Raw genomic sequence first — 19,194 nt, 5'->3', positions numbered from 1 at the left:
ATCTTCGGCTCCACAGCCCGACCTCGAGTCGGCTGTCCTTTGATCCAGCAATCCGACCCCGAGTCGGACATCTTCGGCTTCGCAGCCCGACCCCGAGTCGGCTGCCCCTTAATCTAGCAATCCGACCCCAAGTCGGATGTCCTCAGCAACGCAGCCCGACCCCGAGTCGGCTGCCCCCTGATCCAGCACTCCGACCCCGAGTCGGAGATCTCTTGATAACGACAGGCTGCTTCCCAGAGGCACGCCGAGACCTCCTGCTCCACTACTCCCTGCAACGGCTGTATCCGATGCTGTTCCACGATCTCCTGTATCAACCGTACAAAGCGGAACTCCACTACGCCCTGTCATGGCCGTACCCAGCGCTGCTCCACGACGCCCTGTAACGGCCATGTCAGTGGCCACTCCATCGCGCCCCACGATGACAAACCCCCCTGAGAGACCCCCCAGCCAGGTATATATGCGGCTGGGGGGAGAAGGGGGGGTAAGCAATATCTTCCAGAGCACTCTCTTGCTTGCGATTATCATCTCTCCTCCTCCTCCAATCTCCTCTGACTTGATCGTCGGAGGGCCCCCACTACCCCAGTGGTGGTGCGAGGCTTGCTTGCAGGTTTCCCGGTGGAAGGTGGAGCGTAACCAACACCAACCAAGACAACTCAGACGGAACCCCGTTCACACCGCTGTGTCAATCGTTCTCGGTTTGGACCACCAGCAACAAATTCCATCTTGAATTCAGATAAATTTCTCTAAACAATGATGGCCGGCAGAAAAGAGCTCTATGGACATGATTTCAGCATGCTTCCTTAGTCTTTCTTCTTTTCTTGATGAGCAAACGAGGAGTGACGAAGAAAACCATGACATTAGATGGCTCCGAAATACATTTTGAAGCTCGAAGCATCCTATATTATGAAAAGACTAAATATAAATATGCTTAAAATTTGGCACATATTTAGTTTACAATTGAAATTAGAATCGGGATCAGAATAAATTGGAATAGAAATCGACATGACCATAACTCCCTATATATTTAGTTCATGACTGAAATTAGAATCAAAATTAAAATAAAATTTGAATACTAGAAGAAAGTATAGATTAGGTTTTAGAAGATTGGACTATTTTCATTCTTATCTAAAATTGAAATAGAAACAAAACTTTCTTCAACTAAATAGCTGAAATGAGAGACATTTATTTCCATTTTTATTCCATAGTCTGATTTCACGCGCCCAAATATGTCCTTAGTGGAGCTCAAATACTAAGTAATTAATTGTTTGTGGCTTTCAGTCAAATTCCCAAAAAAAAATTGATGCAACAGTAATTTTCTTATGCTTCTGCCGTTATTATAGGAGATAAGATTCAAGTGATGTTTTAGTAATTGTTCTTCTCTTTTTTTGTCTCGAGAAATATTTCCTCGAATTAAGGAATGGTCATATAGTAAAATGACTCTTTTAACCTCAAGAAGAAAATTGTTTATCGGTATCTCTCGAAATCATGAAACTAGGGTTCAGGTCAAAAAAAAATAAGACATTGATTTGGAAGCAACATCTGGATTTCTAAAGCTAGTTTGAACCCCTAACATAATTTTGACCCATTTCAGCGTTCGACATGAGCATTCTTCTAATCGAGCCATTCTTTTTCTATTCCCTCGAAAAGGCTTTAGGGCTTCACCCCTCGAGGAAGAGATATCTCCGATGGCGGAGCAGCAGCAGGCCCAAACGGAGTCGCCGGCGCGATCTCCGTCGCTGTCTCAGCCGCCGCAGCAACAGAGGCAGCGGGAGGAGATGATGGCCTGCGTGGCGGCGCTGGAGGCGGCGCTGCTCCCCTGCCTCCCCGCCCGCGAACTGCAAGCCGTTGACCGCTCCGTCCACTCCTCCCACCAGAGTCAGTCCTCCGCATCCCTTCTTTCTCCTCTCTCTCTCTCTCTCTCTCAGCTCTCATCTCGATCTATTAGTCCTCTTTTACTCTAGATTTTGTTCCTAGTGATGGTTTAGTGTAGAAAGATTGGATCTTGGACTGATTGGAGTGTTTTTTTTGGCTCTACGTTAGCAAATATGGGATTGTGGGCTGGGTCTCTTTTGTTCTGTCCCGAAAAACGTGTTGGTTAACGAATGGCTGTCTTAATCAAAGGAGAATTTGTTTGGATGCGCTCAAGTTGTGATTGAACTTTTGCAAGTGAACACTTTTATAGATGAATTCTTGGTCTTGAATCAGTTTTGGTCGATTGATTTGAAGTGTGAACCGCTGAAAGCTTGTAGTTTGTGCAGCTTATTCCCTCTTCCTGGTGCTTGGTTATAAGGAAAACCCAAGATTTTATCCAATATTTTGAGGCTTTCCATTGATATTTGTCCTTTTTGTGAATTTGTTGATCTGGTTAATCTTTATACTTGAGATTCTTGTTCTTGACGATTTCATTGATCAAGCTTCAATCTGATTGTTGAAGGAGCTGTTCAACTACTCAGCTTGATTAAGTGGCATTTATAAGAGTCAAATCATTGTCGAATAGTTTAAAATGGAAGAATTATGCATTAGTTTATTGTGAAGGACTACAATGAGAAGATCACCAATTCCCTTGGGCTTTGCTGGCTGACAGTCACCTCCTCCAAGAGCTGTGCAGCAGCTACAAAATAGAAATTTGACAGAATATAAAATAATGATGTACGAACAAGAACGAATCCTAATGGAAAAGGAAAAAAAGAGGGTTGCCAAGTAATACTTCTCCCGCACCTCCTAATAGAAGAACTTATCCTAAAAGCACTTAATTATATCATCTATTGGTCCATCATTTTCCCACTCCTTTCTAAAACCTCATTACGAGACCACTGAGTTAGTAGGAGACCTCAATTTTGTTAGCCTAGTCACTATGGCCTGTCTGCTTCATTTTCTAGGTAAGAAATCTTAGGTGGCTTGAGGTTGAACTTGATGGTCAGGGCATATGGAGGACATGGTGCATATTTGGGGTGTAAAAGATAGCTTTTCTAAGATAGTGAGAGTGTGTGATAACTCTATCCTGTCATTTTTGACTTGGCTATTTTTTTTTGGATGAAGTGATTTAGGTTATGTCCTAGGAGGGGAACTTTTCATGTTAGGTTCTTTTGAGGCCTCAATTCTACTGAGTTTGTTATAGCCCTGAAGACTACTTGCCAGAGCAACTAAACTGATTTCAGTGTTAATCTTCTGTTACACAGTCAGAGTTGGTGGAATCATTAGACTATGTCATCTTTGTCATCATTTAATAGTTATTACCACATTTTTTCTTATGCACAGTGATCAGAGCTTCAGATCACATCTTACAATGTCAATGGATTATTCCCAGTGGATTCTGCAGACCATTAATTGCAACTGGTCATCATGTTAAACCTCAGCAAATGTAATTTAAGATCTAGATTCTCATTTAGGAATCAACTCAAAATTCACGAGTAAAGATGTGCTGGGGATGGATTACTTGTAATTCAACAATGATTATCTGCAGAAGCATTTAGTTTCATTATAATCATATTTTCTGTCGAAAGTTAGTTAAGAATTTTTAAAGATTGATTGCTATTATATCCTTTTTGTCCTTTTCTTCCGGCATTGCGTGAAGCACAATTTCTGAGGAAAGAGCAAAACATGATCTCTTTATGTATATAATTAGGCTGAGTAAAATACAAAGCAACCAGCAAAGTTAGATTACCATCATGCCCTTTGTAGCTACTACTTGGTAAATTTAATGCAGTTGCTTCATCCTCTTTATCAAAATATCTGTTTGTAAAAGACTTTCATACTTTCTTTGTCCTGTCATGGAAAATTGTAATGGTATTTTCTTTTTCTATGTGAGGTTGTGCCCCTATCTTCACTTCAAGATCATAAAAATGCGAGCAACTTCTATTTACAAGTCTAATATATTGAGCCATCGTAATGCAAAATTTTTGAGCCAATCACATATTATAAAATGAGGTTCTTAATATCATTATAGATCTTGATTTTTAATCTTCTTCTGTATAAGTACCTCTGACTTCTCCAATGTACAACTATTAAGGGACAAAATACATGCTTGCACGAGACCTCAAATACTCTCTCCTTATTTAAGCCCCGTTATCGCCACGCTTAGGGACGATATCCAATCAAATTTAAATCTGGTCACAACAATCACGATTAGCTATGGTCAATCCTAAAAGGGTCTGTGCTGCTTTGCCTCTAGTAACTAGAAGGTATTACTTGAGTTCTTTGGTTTTGTATAAGTATCCAAGATCTTTCTATTACACAACCAATTTAGGAGTAAACACATGCCTACACGTCTCCTCACATAAATTTTCATTTCTTTTTCTTTCATAGCATCCAAACAAAGCCATAGTTTCCCTGGGTACAAACATCTACCAGTATTCTTATAAAGCATAATGGCATGCAGAACTCTTGATCCATAAAACAGCACATTAAGGCAGCCGGAGAAGGCACAACTTAGAAATATCAATTCTTTTTTACTACATGCCAAAATGCATGCCAGGAATGAACATATTGTCATCTGCTTCTGTAATGTAATTGTAAACTAAATGTTTCTTGTTCAATCATGCTTTTTGATTGCAAACAGTTGATGTTGAAAGGCATGCAAGAGATTTTATGGAGTCTGCGAAGAGGCTTCAATTGTATTTCATTGGGCTGCAACGTGAGGATCAGCCCACCAAGGAAGAAATGCTTCGAAAGGTACAACTCCATTAAGGACAATTTTCTGAGATACCGTAGGAAAGTCTTCCTCACAAGTATCTTATGCTTCTTTTCCTTAAAATTTAATGAATATGGGGCTATTTTCTCACAATTTTGTCTCTGGATTATGTTGGCAGGAGATCTCCATCATGGAAGAAGAGTTGAAAGCCAAGTCTGAGCTGATTAAGAAGCACGAGAAACTCATTCAAGGGTGGAGGAAGGAGTTGAAGGACCAGCTGGAGAAGCATGTCACCGAGCTGGAGAGGGTGTAGAATTTCTCATATTGTTTGTTTGTTTCAGTTCAGCAGTTTGTCTATTACTTATACCAAGAGGGATCCTATATAACAAATGATAGAGAAGTTCAGGGGTGGTAAGAAATTGTAATTTTGTGGAGGTCTATACGAAGCATGCTGTGCGTTAAGGGCTTTATCAAAAGTCATGTAGGAAATGGAGTTAATTTCTGCTGAATCAGCCAGTGTCGTAGGATGGCAAAATAAAGGCCATGATCATCAAATAGTCATCTAAATAATAGTTGAAATCGACTATTCTCATTTTTTGTTGTGTTCTTTCAGTTCGTAATGTTTCCAGATATATTCAGCATACTGTTACCTTATAAGGTGTTTGGATGATCAAATATGCTGGACAAAACAAATATGTAATTGAAATGCTTTTGCTAGGTTAGTGCTAAGAGAGTTCGACTAAATTCCACAAATATGTTTCTTGTCTAAATTGGCCTCAAATTGGGAATTTATGAGATGTTATATAAAAGGTTTTCATTTTTTTCCTACTGAAAATTGATTTTAAAGTGATGGTGGATTGGATAAACTGTATTCATCATCTTTATGCCCTAGAGATTGATGCAAGTAGTAAGTAGTTTGGAGAGAGTAAATTGTATCTAATGGCTTGGATCATTGGTGCTAGCCTAACGGGCTAGATTCACTTGATTTGAACTATTGCATGGAGACACATATTAGTCATACTCTCTCCTTTATGTATATATATGTATATGCAACCTAATTAGTTTGGTCTATAAAACCAATGTATCTTGGCTAACCCAATTGAGATCCAGGCCTGTAGCAGTCCGACACATTCCAATTTAACGGCAATATTTTGTTTTTAATTGTAATATCCTTAACACATTCATGATTTTTTCCTTGATCAAATGGTCCCTCAAGAAATATGCCCAAATCACAAACTAGATGTATATTCATACTATTAAATATTTATAAGTTACAAATTAATATGCTATATACTACTATTTAGGGAAATATTCTATATGCTGCTGATGGCACATGTTTTTCGCCATTGGTTACTCTTCTTTCCTTTTCTATACTTATCTTTAGGTGAATAGATATATAAATTCGAGGTCAACCTTGAATTCCCTGTATCTTGCTTGGTTGTAAAAGTAGAGAGATCAGGATTTTTGGGATCAGTAAAAGTGAAACAGGTGCTTTCTCTTCCCTCGTGTACTACGTTGGAAGAACCTCGTTTGTCCTGTTATTCTGATTCCCTGGGAGACCCTACCTTCTTCTGAAGGTGCAGCTACAAGGAAGTTGATACAGGATCCTCAGGTCATTTCATGTCGAAAGGAAAGTTGATGATTTCTGAAGGCATCGGAAATGGATGCTCACCTATAAAAAAGGTTTCCAAGTGTATGATCGATGAGCTTTGTATCCCTTGTGTTAATAAAGCTTGAATGCAGTAATTTGCAGTTAAGTTGGCTGCAGATAACAGGATGAAATCTCATGATCACCATCACTCGCATCAACCCTCATTTGAAAATTCAATGGAAGGTTGGACAGATATTGTGGCAGACTGTAGGTCTGTTATCAACCATCATTTGCTGCCGTAATTCTCGTAACGACAATTTTAAGCTAAAGGAGCTGCTGCTCAACGTAAACCTAATCATCAACAGGTATGTAGTGTAACGGTCACAGCCTAAGCTCATGCAACCACCTGTAACCTGCTGCAAGTTCCCTCAGAGCAAGAGAGCGTGGATGAACAGGAAATATAACAATGTTTCATATAGGGAACTAATTTCATTCTTATAGCACAAAATAATTAAGAAGTAAACTCAAACATACTCCCATTGACTCGGCCAATGCTATCTGAATGTCGAGTTCTACCACTGATGCTTTGTTCTCTCTAGTCATATGGGCATTTAAAGCACTCATAGAGGTGGAGACATGGGCTTCCAGTAACGCTGATTTATTAAATGCTGCTCTTCCCGAGAGAGCTGCTCATCCTGAGGATGCATCGAAGGTCTACAGTAGTGAGGTGTTCCATAGTGAGCTGATGGATGCTAGCAGCAGCTAGCTATCAATGAGGAATATTAGATCCAAATATTGAAAGACTGCCAGATATTCTATGATCGCAATGTTGCGAATGACAAATAACATCCGGATCGACACCTCCATGCTGATCAAAAATCAAAAAAATGATCCTGGTGTCACAGACTAACATAAACGCCGCTGTCAGAGGTCCGTAGTACGTGATAAACCTCTGAAGAGAACAGAAGCCAACAAACGGAGCCCCTGAGAAAAGATCTACGGACAAACCAATGCTTGAAGAGAATTGGTCAGTGTTGAGAATGAGAAAGTTCCACACAATGTAATTCCCCCTTGGATACATCAACATGTTCAACCAAAATGGAATATCCAAAACTTCCCAGACTGAAGGAAGTACCCTTGCTAAAGCTGCACCAATAGAAAACCCTAGTGAAACAGACCAGAAATTCGCACATAGCCTACTTCTTTGCATATGTAATAAGCATAGGATTCTGTTGTGTAATCTTGAAACCCTGAAGACCTTGCATGGCAAGTGTAGCCTGCATCTCATCTCCATACTCCACAAAAGCAATTCCAGGCTTTGCTTCTACCATTCTAACCTCCTTGAAACCAGGATACTGACAGAAGAGCATTTGCAGCATCATGGGAGTAGTCTCATGGGGAAGATTCTGAACGAAGAGTATGCTGTTTGGCAGTGCTGGTGCTTCAGGAATCATCGATTTAGCCCCTCCAGGATAAGGCAATTGAGAAAGCTGCATTTTTTTAATGTGAAAGTAGATTAGGAAAATTTTCTTTAAAAGAAGAAAAGGAAAAAAAAGGCTTAGGAAATCAGAGCACCCACCAGGCAACAATATATGTAAAAGACAAACTATAACCATCAGCACAAGCATGCATACAAACACACGAGGAAAAAACCTAAATATATCAGATAGCTCATGAGCTCAAATTATTATAGATTGCAACAATGATCTACATTGTCGACTTCCGTTTGAAGCATGGTTCTATGAATAATTCCTTTTTCCTTTTAACATTCCTTTGATATCAGAGATGCTGGTAAGCAGGTTCAAGTAACAGCATTGCTGCTCACTTTCAGACAACAATGCAGGGATTATTACTGATGTTCAACCATAAGCATCAAAAAATAAACTGGCCATTCAGGTCTGTTACATTAAATTTCTTAACGAGAAAAAGATCAAATCAGAAAATGCAGGGAAGTATTTATATGAGCTATGAAGGACCCAACTTAACAAATACTTCAGCAAACATCCTCTCCCACCAATAGAAATTCTGCACATATCGGTGCCTGTCACCCAAGCATGTATCCCTTCACTCCCTAACACAGATTACTGCTGGTGCTAAATCTTGTTCCAATCGAGGATTCAAGAAATTGGTGCTATCATATAATTATTCATGTTGTATTTCCTAACAGGTGTCATATACCACTATCAGGGCAAATAAGCAACATCTTTTGCTCCCATTGCTAGAAGTAGCCAAGTTTGGTATCTGCCCCATATGCATGTATAACACTTCTTGTCTAAAATAATACAAATATGTGAATACAGCTCTGGGAATGGTGCTATACAGGTAATTTCTTGTAACACAATATGTATCCTTATAATCGTAATATACAATATGTGCAAAAAAAGTCAGTTTTTGGTAATAAATTTGCATATGGGTTGGGCATGAGACCAATGTATAAGCTAGAAGTGTAGGATCTGCCACCAGAGAACCACATATTTTCATATCACATAACACGGCCCAAAGTTTGACAACCCTACTTTGCTAAGCTTCCCTACAAAAGACATGAAACAGATAAGTCTCATATTTATCTTTGAACCAATTCTATCAGCCTCCGGTAAAATCATTTGTGATCAATGTGATCGGCAAAGGTGATACATTATAAGTAGAAAGCCGTAACCTCTTGTTATTTAATTACTAGTAGCTAAATATTATTTTAAACAGTGGATCTATCCGTTTTAAGAACTCAACTACACCATGTCATTTAAGTTTTTATAAAGATCAGTATATAGTTTGAACAAAACCATCCTCAAGCTCTATTATCATAATGAACTCTCATATTTAAAACCACAACCTAAGATACCTCATATCGGACCGCCATGTCCTATTCAGGGAAAAGACTGAGAATCCGTGCATATGGAACAAAAAGCATCTAAGGACATCTCCTGTCCTATAAGATTTCAAACTTATCAAACAAAAACACTGCTTTTCTCTTTTCCTTGCTTCTGTTATTAGTTTGTTCATATGTCTGAATAACAAGCTAATTTGTGTCCTACAAGTAAAACCTTATAGAGAATCATATCAAGTTGTTGTTGAGTTTGGGTTATTCTAATGCATAAAATCTCGCATTTGAGGGGGTTTGTAAGATGGTTGTGATCTCAAACAAGTGGGGCGTAAAGGCCTTGCATGGATAACTACGATCTTGAATGAAATTAGAAGCTGGCATCAACTATTATGATCCTGCACAAGAAGAAAAAAGTTGTGTTTGGTGGATCTTCTTGAAATTACACAAAAGACTACAAAACAGATGGATTGTTTTGAATACATACAAGGAGACAGAATATGCAATTCCAAAAGCAGTGGGGGCAGCAGATGAGTTAGAGAAAGTGCGGAATCAAATATTGAGTTTTTTCATTTATTAATTTTTTAATGTATGGGATGGATTTCAGTTTCATAAAGATAAGAACACTGCTTGGGTTGGACCTTCCAATTTTATGGCAAATTAGATTTGGATGGGCATTAATCATGCCGATATAAGGCACAAGAGGGTAGCCAAGGTAGTTAATATATTCATGCTGTTGCATTTTTCAGAAGGTATAACTGTAACTTTGCATGATAAGCACATTTTATGGCAAAGTTTGCGAAGAAGGCTAGACATAACCTCCTTGGAAAGTTATTATAGTTCTAGAACAGGTCATGGCAGGATCCAAAATATGAAAGATAAAAATCCCAGTATGCATACAGGTGGTGTAGCTCCGTAGGGGCCAGATCCAGTTTGGGTAGCATCAAGCTGTTGCTCTCGCCGCTTTCTTTCAGCTGCATAGTATCATAACCAGAAAAAATGTAAGCAATGTTTCCTATCAAAATAATGCAAATTAAGCAGATATATATCTAATACAACAGATTCTTTAAAGTTTTGATAGGTAAATTATGTAATATAATGGCTCAAGATAGTCAGGCAGGAGTTGAGATTGAGCCCCTTATTGTGTATATTTATGAAATGATCAATGTTGTTAACTTAGCATCTGAAAAGCATTAGTTTAGTCACTTATCTACTAGTACATCATATTTGTGTCAAAGAAAACTGAGGTGGCATTTTCCAAGTTAAATAATCAACCAGCATTACTTATTGATCCTTCAAACACCCAATAAATAGGACTACTTGGCAAACAGGGATCCGTAAAGCCAATCTCAAATAGTTCGGAAAGGCTAGATGGTTATGTTTATGCAGTTATGCTCATATCTACCATGAAATGATTCATAAAGAATAGAAGAGCTTAGAAGCCAGAAATTGAATCACCAAATTACATAACATAGATATAAGCAGTTTTCTTACATAAGGAGACAAAGAGAGAAAGAAAGAGGAGGAGGAGGAGGAAAGGAGGAAGGGAGGGAGGGAGGGAGGGAGAGGGGGGGGGGGTTAAGTAACATAAAAAACACCAAAGCCCAGTCTCACCCCTTTCTTCATGCCTCTTCCGTCTTTCACGAGGGACAAAAGTACCATCAGCTTTTGCTATTATATCTGATTTGGTCTTTGCATACTGAATTCTCTGCATTTTAACAAACCATCTTATCATTATGAAGGGCAGAGAAAGTAGCGGTCCCACAATGGGACAAGAATGTAAGCAGGGAAAAAATCAAAGCAGAATGCCACAATATAAACACTTAGAAACAGAAAATATTTGGGGCTAACACAAATGACCTCTTGCATGCACTAAGGACCAACCCTGCTATTACATTTGCACTGGTATGAGAAAAGATGAAAATTTGAGAAAAATGAATAGCTTTGAGGTTGTAGGATATAAGTTGAAAGCATTTTTTCATCATTCGATATGTCACTTCAAGAACTTATTTTCAAATGCTAACTGCTGCATCATCAGAACATTCAATTTCCAGATTCCTAGAATGTTGACATGTCTGGACATTAGACACCACATGACACAACATGGCACTCATGGGAACACTCAAAATGGAGTCCATATGTCAGCTAGAAGTGTTGATATATTTAACCAGCTACTGAAGTGTCCCATTAAAAGACATTTTTGCACAGGTTATCACATAAGTTCATGACCATTTCAAGTTTCAACTGTTAAACATATGCATGAAAGATCAAAGAATTATTCTTATGTGTCATATCCTTTTCTTTTTTATCATGAATGTTATATGGTTCCATGACTAAAATTTTGTTTAAAAACTCCAAAAGGAATAATCGAAGGTTTGGGTTTCAGCCCAAACCTGATAAGAAATTGGGGTGGGTCACTATCTCATGGCACCACATATAATGTATACAAAGGTTTTTTATTCTACTTATATGCATATTTTCATCTCTTTAAATTTGGGATATGTTCTCTAGAGAAAACTTCAATTTTGCAAGCTCTGTGAACAACTGGTAGCACTGGGACGCAAACTTCAAAAACCATTTAGAGGAAAAGTACATTTTCTGACAAAGGTTTTGCTATCATAGAGCTAAAATTTCACAAAACTTTCTCCTTCCATATGTTAGACTGCAAATGTTTGATACAGTACACTCCAAAAACAACTTTTTACACATTTCATTTTCAAAAATACTTTTATTGTTTCAACAGGAAAGTACCATAAAAGAATTATATCTAAAGGTACTAAACATATTATATATTTTGAGATGACATTAAATTTGTTATTCTTGACAGATTTCATGTTTTTAACTATTTCTTATTATTTCTTAATTCTGACCCATATTTCCAGATTTTTTTATGATCTCCAAAACTGCTGAAACAACAACTCGAATAACCAATATCATGAAACTTATTTGCTAGTTTATAGTATATCTTACTAAGGGAATTTTATAGTTTGGAACTAGTCCAAAAGTACTTTCTTGACAGATGTGCAGATCAGTTTGCTTGCAAAAATTATGAGGGCTATTTCTATGTTCTCCATCTAATACTTTCACATTACAAGCAAAAAAATTTCATCTCTAACAGCCAACCCATATATCCTAATTTTTGATCTTGTATCCTTACAAGAACACCAATTCCTGACACCGCAACTTGATCTTCATCAAGTCTTTGCCCAAGTTTAGCATGATTTCTTCCCCACTATTTCTGTAACAATAGAGCCACCATGATCATTAGAATGGTAATGTGTTTTCTCATCCACAACCCAGTAAAACCACCAATTGAATTATCTTGTAACGACCATTTGTTCACTCCCCTTATCATCTTCTTACATAAGTAAGACAGAAGGTACTAAGGTAGAAATACAACTGCCACCTAAGCTATGATCACATGATTCCTCAAGCACCTGTTAGCAGAAATGATCTTTTTCTCTTTTCCCATGGGCTTGTTATCCAAAAAAAAAAGAGAAAATGCCAAGACTAGTAACAAAGAATAAATGAAATGAAAGGGGAAACAAGAGGAAATTTCAAGGATTGAACAAATACCAAAAAATTGAACTTGTATTACAAATAAAATTTTAACTTGATTGAAGAGAGAAATTAAGGGCAACAGATATAAGGTTTTATCGGTAACTAACTAAAGCACCCATTAGATGCATAATTCCAGCCTAATGGACAGAATCATGAAAAATAAGTCTCCTGCATGTAACTACCAGTAATTTTCCTAAGCATAAAAATTGAAACACAGAACTTCTAAATACATCAAATTTAGGTATTGCATGCTTTTTTGCACACAAATGCAATCAACCATGGTACTTACTCGATGAGCTTATAAATGCTGTCAGGATGGCTTAACTTTTGGTTTAAAGAAAAAAAAGGATAGGGGAAAATAGACTTCCCTTAATCCTGAGGTTGACACTACTCAAATAATAGCTAGAAGAAGAAAACATACATTTCGCATGTCTCTCTCTCTCTCTCTCTCTCTCACACACACACACACACACAGAGTCACAAACAAATGAACATGCATGCACACAAACCCTAATTTTCCTTTTAAAAAATCAATTTACATTAGTTTCTGTCAGTGATTTCTATTCCTGTTATGATCAGCATTATCCTGGCCTATTTTCCATTTATAAATTCTGCATAGAACAACACCAAAAATCTTAATTCTTATTCTTTTTTTCCCTCAGAATTTCTTATACTTCTTCCCTTTCATGTATTCCATAAAGTAACAAAGCAATTCGAATTTCAATCTTGTTATACTTGAGTTTGTTAGTGACAGGTGAAATTATATTGTGCCCAACCTAGGAATCACTCGAGTTCTTGAGCGCTTCTTCAAGCTTGTCTTTAACCATTCTAATAAATTTTCACTCATTTTCACATGGCAAACATCTACTATCAAACTTCTATTCTCTACTCTAAAGCTAGTCTTCCTTTGAAGAGTCGTTCTTCCAAGCTTATCAACAGCAATAACTTAATTAAGTCACCCTAATAGGTCCAAAGATATTTATTGTTATTAGATCATCCAAAAGGAAATTAAAGAACAACTCAGACTGAGAATGTCATTAGCCAAACTGACGCCATAAAACACATCCATTCATGGCAATTACGCCGCTCAAATATGTTTACAGATATTTATTCTTGTTCGATCATCCAAAAGGAGATCAGTAAATAACTCCAATTGGGAATGGCACATCCCAGACTGACAACATACAATTATATCAACCACCCTAACACCCGAAATGCGGCCCAAAAGAACTATGCAAAAACACCAAGCTCTCGAAGCCTTGAGCACCATTTGATGCTTCTACAGTCTCAAAGCAGTTCGCAACTGAATCATCTTGTTGGACTCTATAATCGTAACCATCAAAGCCTTGTCCACACTATTACAGGTTGGCATGTAAATCCTTGTATATATAGTATAACCTTCTTGTTCCCATCTTCCTCTAAATAATGTCAAGAGAGCACAAGAAAAAATATGGTATAATTTAAAAATATTGTTAATATCTCACCTTTATAACTTGTACCTGGAATTACCAAACAAGAAATTACATGAACAACATAAGGGGCGTTTTCCTCCAAAAGTAGCATCCATTTTGGTCACTTGAATGAGATGTGAGAGTAATTTGTGATAATCTAAACTGTGACAAAAGTTGACAAACACATGCATAAACAGTACAGTCAAGACTTATCTACCATCAGAAGTACTCTTAGTATGAGGTTTTCCATAGATCATTTCTTGATAAACTCCAGGAAATGAAGAATTAATGCTTAACAGTGTTTTATTCAGAAAACAAAATTACATCAGACTTCAGTTATCAAGTGTGGCAAATTTTGTAGAAGAACAAGCACAGCGTATCTTCATAATCTCTTAATGTAGCATCAATTTATAGCAGAATACCAACATTAGTTTCCTAGTCATTACAATCATGCATTAAAAACTGTATGTTAAAAAGATCACCATGGATCCAACAAAGCACAGCCAACTCAATATGACTTTAAAAGCATGATGTAAGGAATAGCTATCAGGCATATGATGACACCCTAATTTAAAAATTCAAAATTTGCTACAAAAGCTCTAAAATGTTTTTTTTATAAACATCATAATTGGGGTTAAAAGGCCTTGACATTTACCATGGGCTTGTCATAGAATGGAAATCCTTGCATCCGCTTGAGTGCCTCCTTTGCTGATGAAACATCCTCAAAGATAACCCATGCCTGTCCTTTATGTTTCAGCGTCTTAAAAGCAAGCACCTCCAATATCTTCCCAAATTGTGAAAAAACAGCATGCAGGGATTTTTTAAGTTCTGTTTAACAAGACATTGATATTAGCCAAATAAAATCAGCTCAAGTAAACAGAAGGAGAAGCTCAAATGGAATAAGAGGAAATAAATCTGTAAAGCAATATAGAGAAAGTGAAACATCAAACAACAATCAATGACTCAAAATAGACAACCATGTCCTGATATTGAATAGCAATTAAGTATTCCTAAGAGATATTATCATAATTCATCACATTGGTACTCAAAGAGCCCAAAATGGATAACAGCCCTGTGGTTTTTGGCCATTTTAATCTAGACTTTCTCCAGCAGATGTTCAGATCAGATGTCTAATCAGGTTAATAGCTTAACAAAGACAAAGCAGAGAGGAGGTTTGGTACTATTGCGGGAGGATTCAATGTTTTAGGACTTGCAGAGGTCCACAGTTAATATTAGAGGCTTTATGCAGGCTACTATGGACTTTTCGAGAGATCTGGAAAAAGTCTGAATGAAATAAAACAAGAATGGAGAAGCATAGAAGAAGAGATGATAACAGAGAGAGAAAATTCAGGAAATCAAATCTTAATTATTCTATGAAATAGATCCAACTAATAGATCCTAGTGGGAATAGATCGAACTTAGGAGGTCGATGGTTCGTACCAGTTGGATTTCTTTATAAACTTGCTCATAAATGATTGCTAAGCTGGCAGAAAACAATGGGCATACCAAATGCCGCCTCATGGTGCATATACAAACATAACACATCATCTACTTTAAATATCCATTGTAACAATCCATGGAATAGTATGATCAGAATATTTGGCTTTCTGATGCTTACATGAGTTTTGACTCAAATGCCTGTGCTCCTTACAATTAGCAGAACAAATAAATACACCAAGACCTAGAAGAGGGAAGTGGCAAGAAACTATTGCAAGCCTGTTAGGATGGTTACATTGTGAAAATTTTAGCTCCTTTTCACTATTATCTCAAAATTAAGGTGAAGTTGCATCAAATTATGAATATAAAGGAAAATAATTATCAGTCATAGATGATGTCCATGAATAGGAAAGGAAGCCCCAAAAATCGAATTCCACAATTATTTAGGGATACATAATGTTAACACTGCTTATCTGCTATTTGCTGATTCTTGGCCAAATCAAAAACTTCCACAATCCTCTTCTGATCTTGCTTATTTGCTATTTAACAATATTGTGAAGCTTAGATACAGACAATGCACCTTTTAGCTTGTTGACTGATAAGGGACAGGTTTCAACGCACTGTATAATTTTATTGACCTTATGAGGTGCATATGTCCAACCATATTTGTTGATTGGAGCTAAACTGAAGTCTTCTCACCCAAAGAAGAGAAGAACAGTTACAATAATCAATGTTTACTTCATCCACGCCAATGCTCTTCACTTCTTTGTATACAAGTTCTTCTTTATTATTACAATCAAAGCAAGCATTTCTAAGTCCATTCTTACACCAACCATTCCATTTTATTATTGGCATCCCCCTCCCATCCTGTTTCCATAAATTAGTAGTAGTCGGGACGGTAGCCATGAAATTCTCCAAACAGCTGTATACTTTTCAAACTATTGATTATCTATTTTATTAAAATTTTATTATTTTAAGGTTCTGTTATGCTTTCTGACAGAAAAATGAAACTTTGTTAAATTTTGGCAAAACCAAAGAAGACTATGAAATATTTGAGTTCCAAAATATTCATTATTTTCTTGCTTCCCTTTCCAGTATTAAAAAGTAATACACTGCATCTGATTAAAGGTCAGACAAAAGCAAGATATTTCACCCTGCGGTCAAGCTAGTACATCAAACTACGGAAACTTTCAATCATAAGCCTGGCACAAACCTACCCCTTTTCCAATGTAACATACTAGTACGCAATTCTCTCACAACACATGAAGACAAGCAGGCCATATCAGAACAGTCTAATTCACACAAGCAGATCTTGAAGCCTAAAACCATACCTCTAAATGCAGTTGATAACCCTCTCATCTTCCTTTAAGCACATGGAGCATTCTATTTCTCAAAGACTATCAGCCATACGAATTCTCCCAAAACCCCAAGTCAAACAAACACCTATATCTTACGAGGTACCCTAAATTCAGATGTTATTGAACAAATCCAGTCCACAAAAAACATAATGTCCAAATCTGACATCATTCTTCCTTTCACACAACCCCATCTTATATTACTCAGATTCAGAGTCAGTTTCAAGGCTCATACCCAAATCCATGTCGAGTTAGCCATCACCAAACTAATCAAGATCACGACTCTATGATTTAAATGGAATATTATAGACCAGGTAAAGCAGTTCATGTATTCAGAAGATCACCACCAACACCGAGCACGAGGTATTCAGCTCAGAAGAAAAGAAAAAGGAAAGAACATGTTTTCTGCAACAGGCATTTCTCAAGAATCCATAAGAAGGGATCCTTGTTTTTTTCAACAGGTCCGGATGAAGACCAAAACTATTGAGCGACCGATCCGACAGAATAACCCAAAAGATGAAGAAGTATCATTAATTGTTTCATGCTCATTCCAAGTTCAAGGAACTATTTGTACAAATGAGAATCCCCTTCCTTACATTATTTCTTCTTCATATAGATGAATATAGGATCTATGGGACAATTATTTAGAAGTACATTTTGTGCAACAGCCCTTCTTATCTGATAGAAAAGGAACCCATGATCCTGAACTGATCTTACCTGGGATCGCAAATCCCAAGTTTGTCTATGAAGAGCTGATCTAATTGTATTAGTTTCTATAATTGATTTCTTCTGTGTAATACTAATTGATAGGGCCTCATTGATAACTGCTACAAGATCCCGTGCATTGGAATGAATGGTTATGGACCCGAATACGTTGGTACGAAACATTTTCCTAGCTCCAAGAATTAGACACAAGAATTGATGAAATATCACTTCGTCAAAGATTATAATTCAATAGATGAACGATAGGGAAGTAAAATAAATCAATAAGGGCATACAAAAAACCTAGGTTTTTCTCGAGATACCAAAGAAAGAGAAGTAACAAAAGCACATGACCACATAAACCCTAATCTTCTGTTGAGGGTTTAGGGCTTAAGAAAACGGATTCTTGCATCGCCTCCAGAAAACAAAAAGAAAAGGAGAAAGAAAAGGGGGAGAGGATTTACCATCGATTTTGATCTTCTCGTTGAGGTTGTTGATGTAGATGGTCATGTTGGGTTGAATCGCCGAAGCGTCATCACCACCGGTGCTCATCTTTGTCTCGCAAGCGAGAGCGAAGAAGGGAGTGAGAGAGATACCGAGGGAGAGAGGGAGTTTGTCCTGGTCGCTTCTCTGATTCGCGGCCGAGCCACGATTATAGCCGAACTCGAGCCAAATTTTTAGCTCTCCAACTTGTTCCTGGTCTTATTTATCTGGCTTTTGTCCTTCCCGGATAAAATGGGATCAGATAATTCTTGTAAGGATATATTTTTATATCCAGATATTGATGTAAATTTGGGCATTCGAATATTTATATATGTATCCATAACCGTTTCTATATTTGTCCAACATAAATAGATATAAATATATATATCTCAAAATAATTTTTTTGAAAAATTATGACTTTGAATTAATATTTTTTGAAAAACTTTGAACTAGTAATTTCATATATATAAACTCATGCTTCAACATGTATTAATTGTTTATTATGGTTTGGAATTGAACCTTAAGTATCTAACGTGCGTGTTTGAATCCTACTTTGTCTCGCGCTCTCTTTTCTTTTCTTTTTTTAAGAGAAAAATAGAGGGTAGATCAATGCTATATTGCATAAATCTTAATATTTGGTCATGTTTAAATTCTATCTTGTCCCGCATGTGATAGCTTGGGCATATCGGTTAACAAAACCATTCAACATTACATCAAGCTTATGAACACAAGTAGCTATGACCTAAATCTTATTCTCTGGAAAAAATGTTTATGTGTTTGCTACAATATCATGCGCCGAAATTATAAGAAGGCTCTTCATTATATATGTATTCAACTCAAAGATTTATGTTTTTATTCGATCAGCAACTAGGCACATCCCATGCATGTTTGAGAGAAAAGAGAAAAGAGCAGGTGATTCTATTTAAGAGTCAGAATAAAAGAGTTTCATCTTATCGGAAGATGAATCTAAAAAATAAGTAGAATTCAATCTATCCAAATATTTTACAAAAGGATAATGATATGATTGAGAAAATAGGAGAGAAAGTGCATATGGTGGTAGTTTATGAGGATGAGAAAGCGAGATAATTAACATAATTTTAAAGAAAAATAGGATGATATACACGGTATAAAAAAATAGATGAAATGAAGAAAAAATCTTCCTTAAG

General features: G+C 37.0%; 2 protein-coding genes across 2 annotated transcripts; one reads left to right on the top strand and one right to left on the bottom strand.

Annotated features, from left to right (window-relative positions):
- Window positions 1-1,578: 1,578 nt before the first annotated feature.
- Window positions 1,579-5,227, top strand: LOC120104707 (mediator of RNA polymerase II transcription subunit 28-like). Its single transcript, XM_039116297.1, has 3 exons — window positions 1,579-1,875; window positions 4,559-4,671; window positions 4,809-5,227. Exons 1-3 carry the CDS (start codon window positions 1,686-1,688, stop codon window positions 4,941-4,943), a joined length of 438 nt encoding a protein of 145 aa, XP_038972225.1. The 5' UTR covers window positions 1,579-1,685; the 3' UTR covers window positions 4,944-5,227.
- Window positions 5,228-7,016: 1,789 nt separating this feature from the next.
- On the bottom strand, window positions 7,017-18,314 carry LOC103721691 (U1 small nuclear ribonucleoprotein A-like). The gene is made up of 5 exons (XM_008811996.2): window positions 18,010-18,314; window positions 14,707-14,879; window positions 10,654-10,747; window positions 9,940-10,013; window positions 7,017-7,711 (listed from the first exon to the last, which is right to left on the bottom strand). The coding sequence occupies exons 1-5, from the start codon at window positions 18,095-18,097 to the stop codon at window positions 7,418-7,420; spliced, it is 723 nt and encodes a 240-aa protein (XP_008810218.1). The 5' UTR covers window positions 18,098-18,314; the 3' UTR covers window positions 7,017-7,417.
- Window positions 18,315-19,194: the final 880 nt, after the last annotated feature.

Source organism: Phoenix dactylifera, unplaced genomic scaffold, assembly GCF_009389715.1.
Source record: "Phoenix dactylifera cultivar Barhee BC4 unplaced genomic scaffold, palm_55x_up_171113_PBpolish2nd_filt_p 000077F, whole genome shotgun sequence".
In the NCBI taxonomy this organism is placed as follows: domain Eukaryota; kingdom Viridiplantae; phylum Streptophyta; class Magnoliopsida; order Arecales; family Arecaceae; genus Phoenix; species Phoenix dactylifera.
Note: the sequence above shows the minus strand (reverse complement) of the source record. Positions and strands in the feature narration are given on the sequence as shown.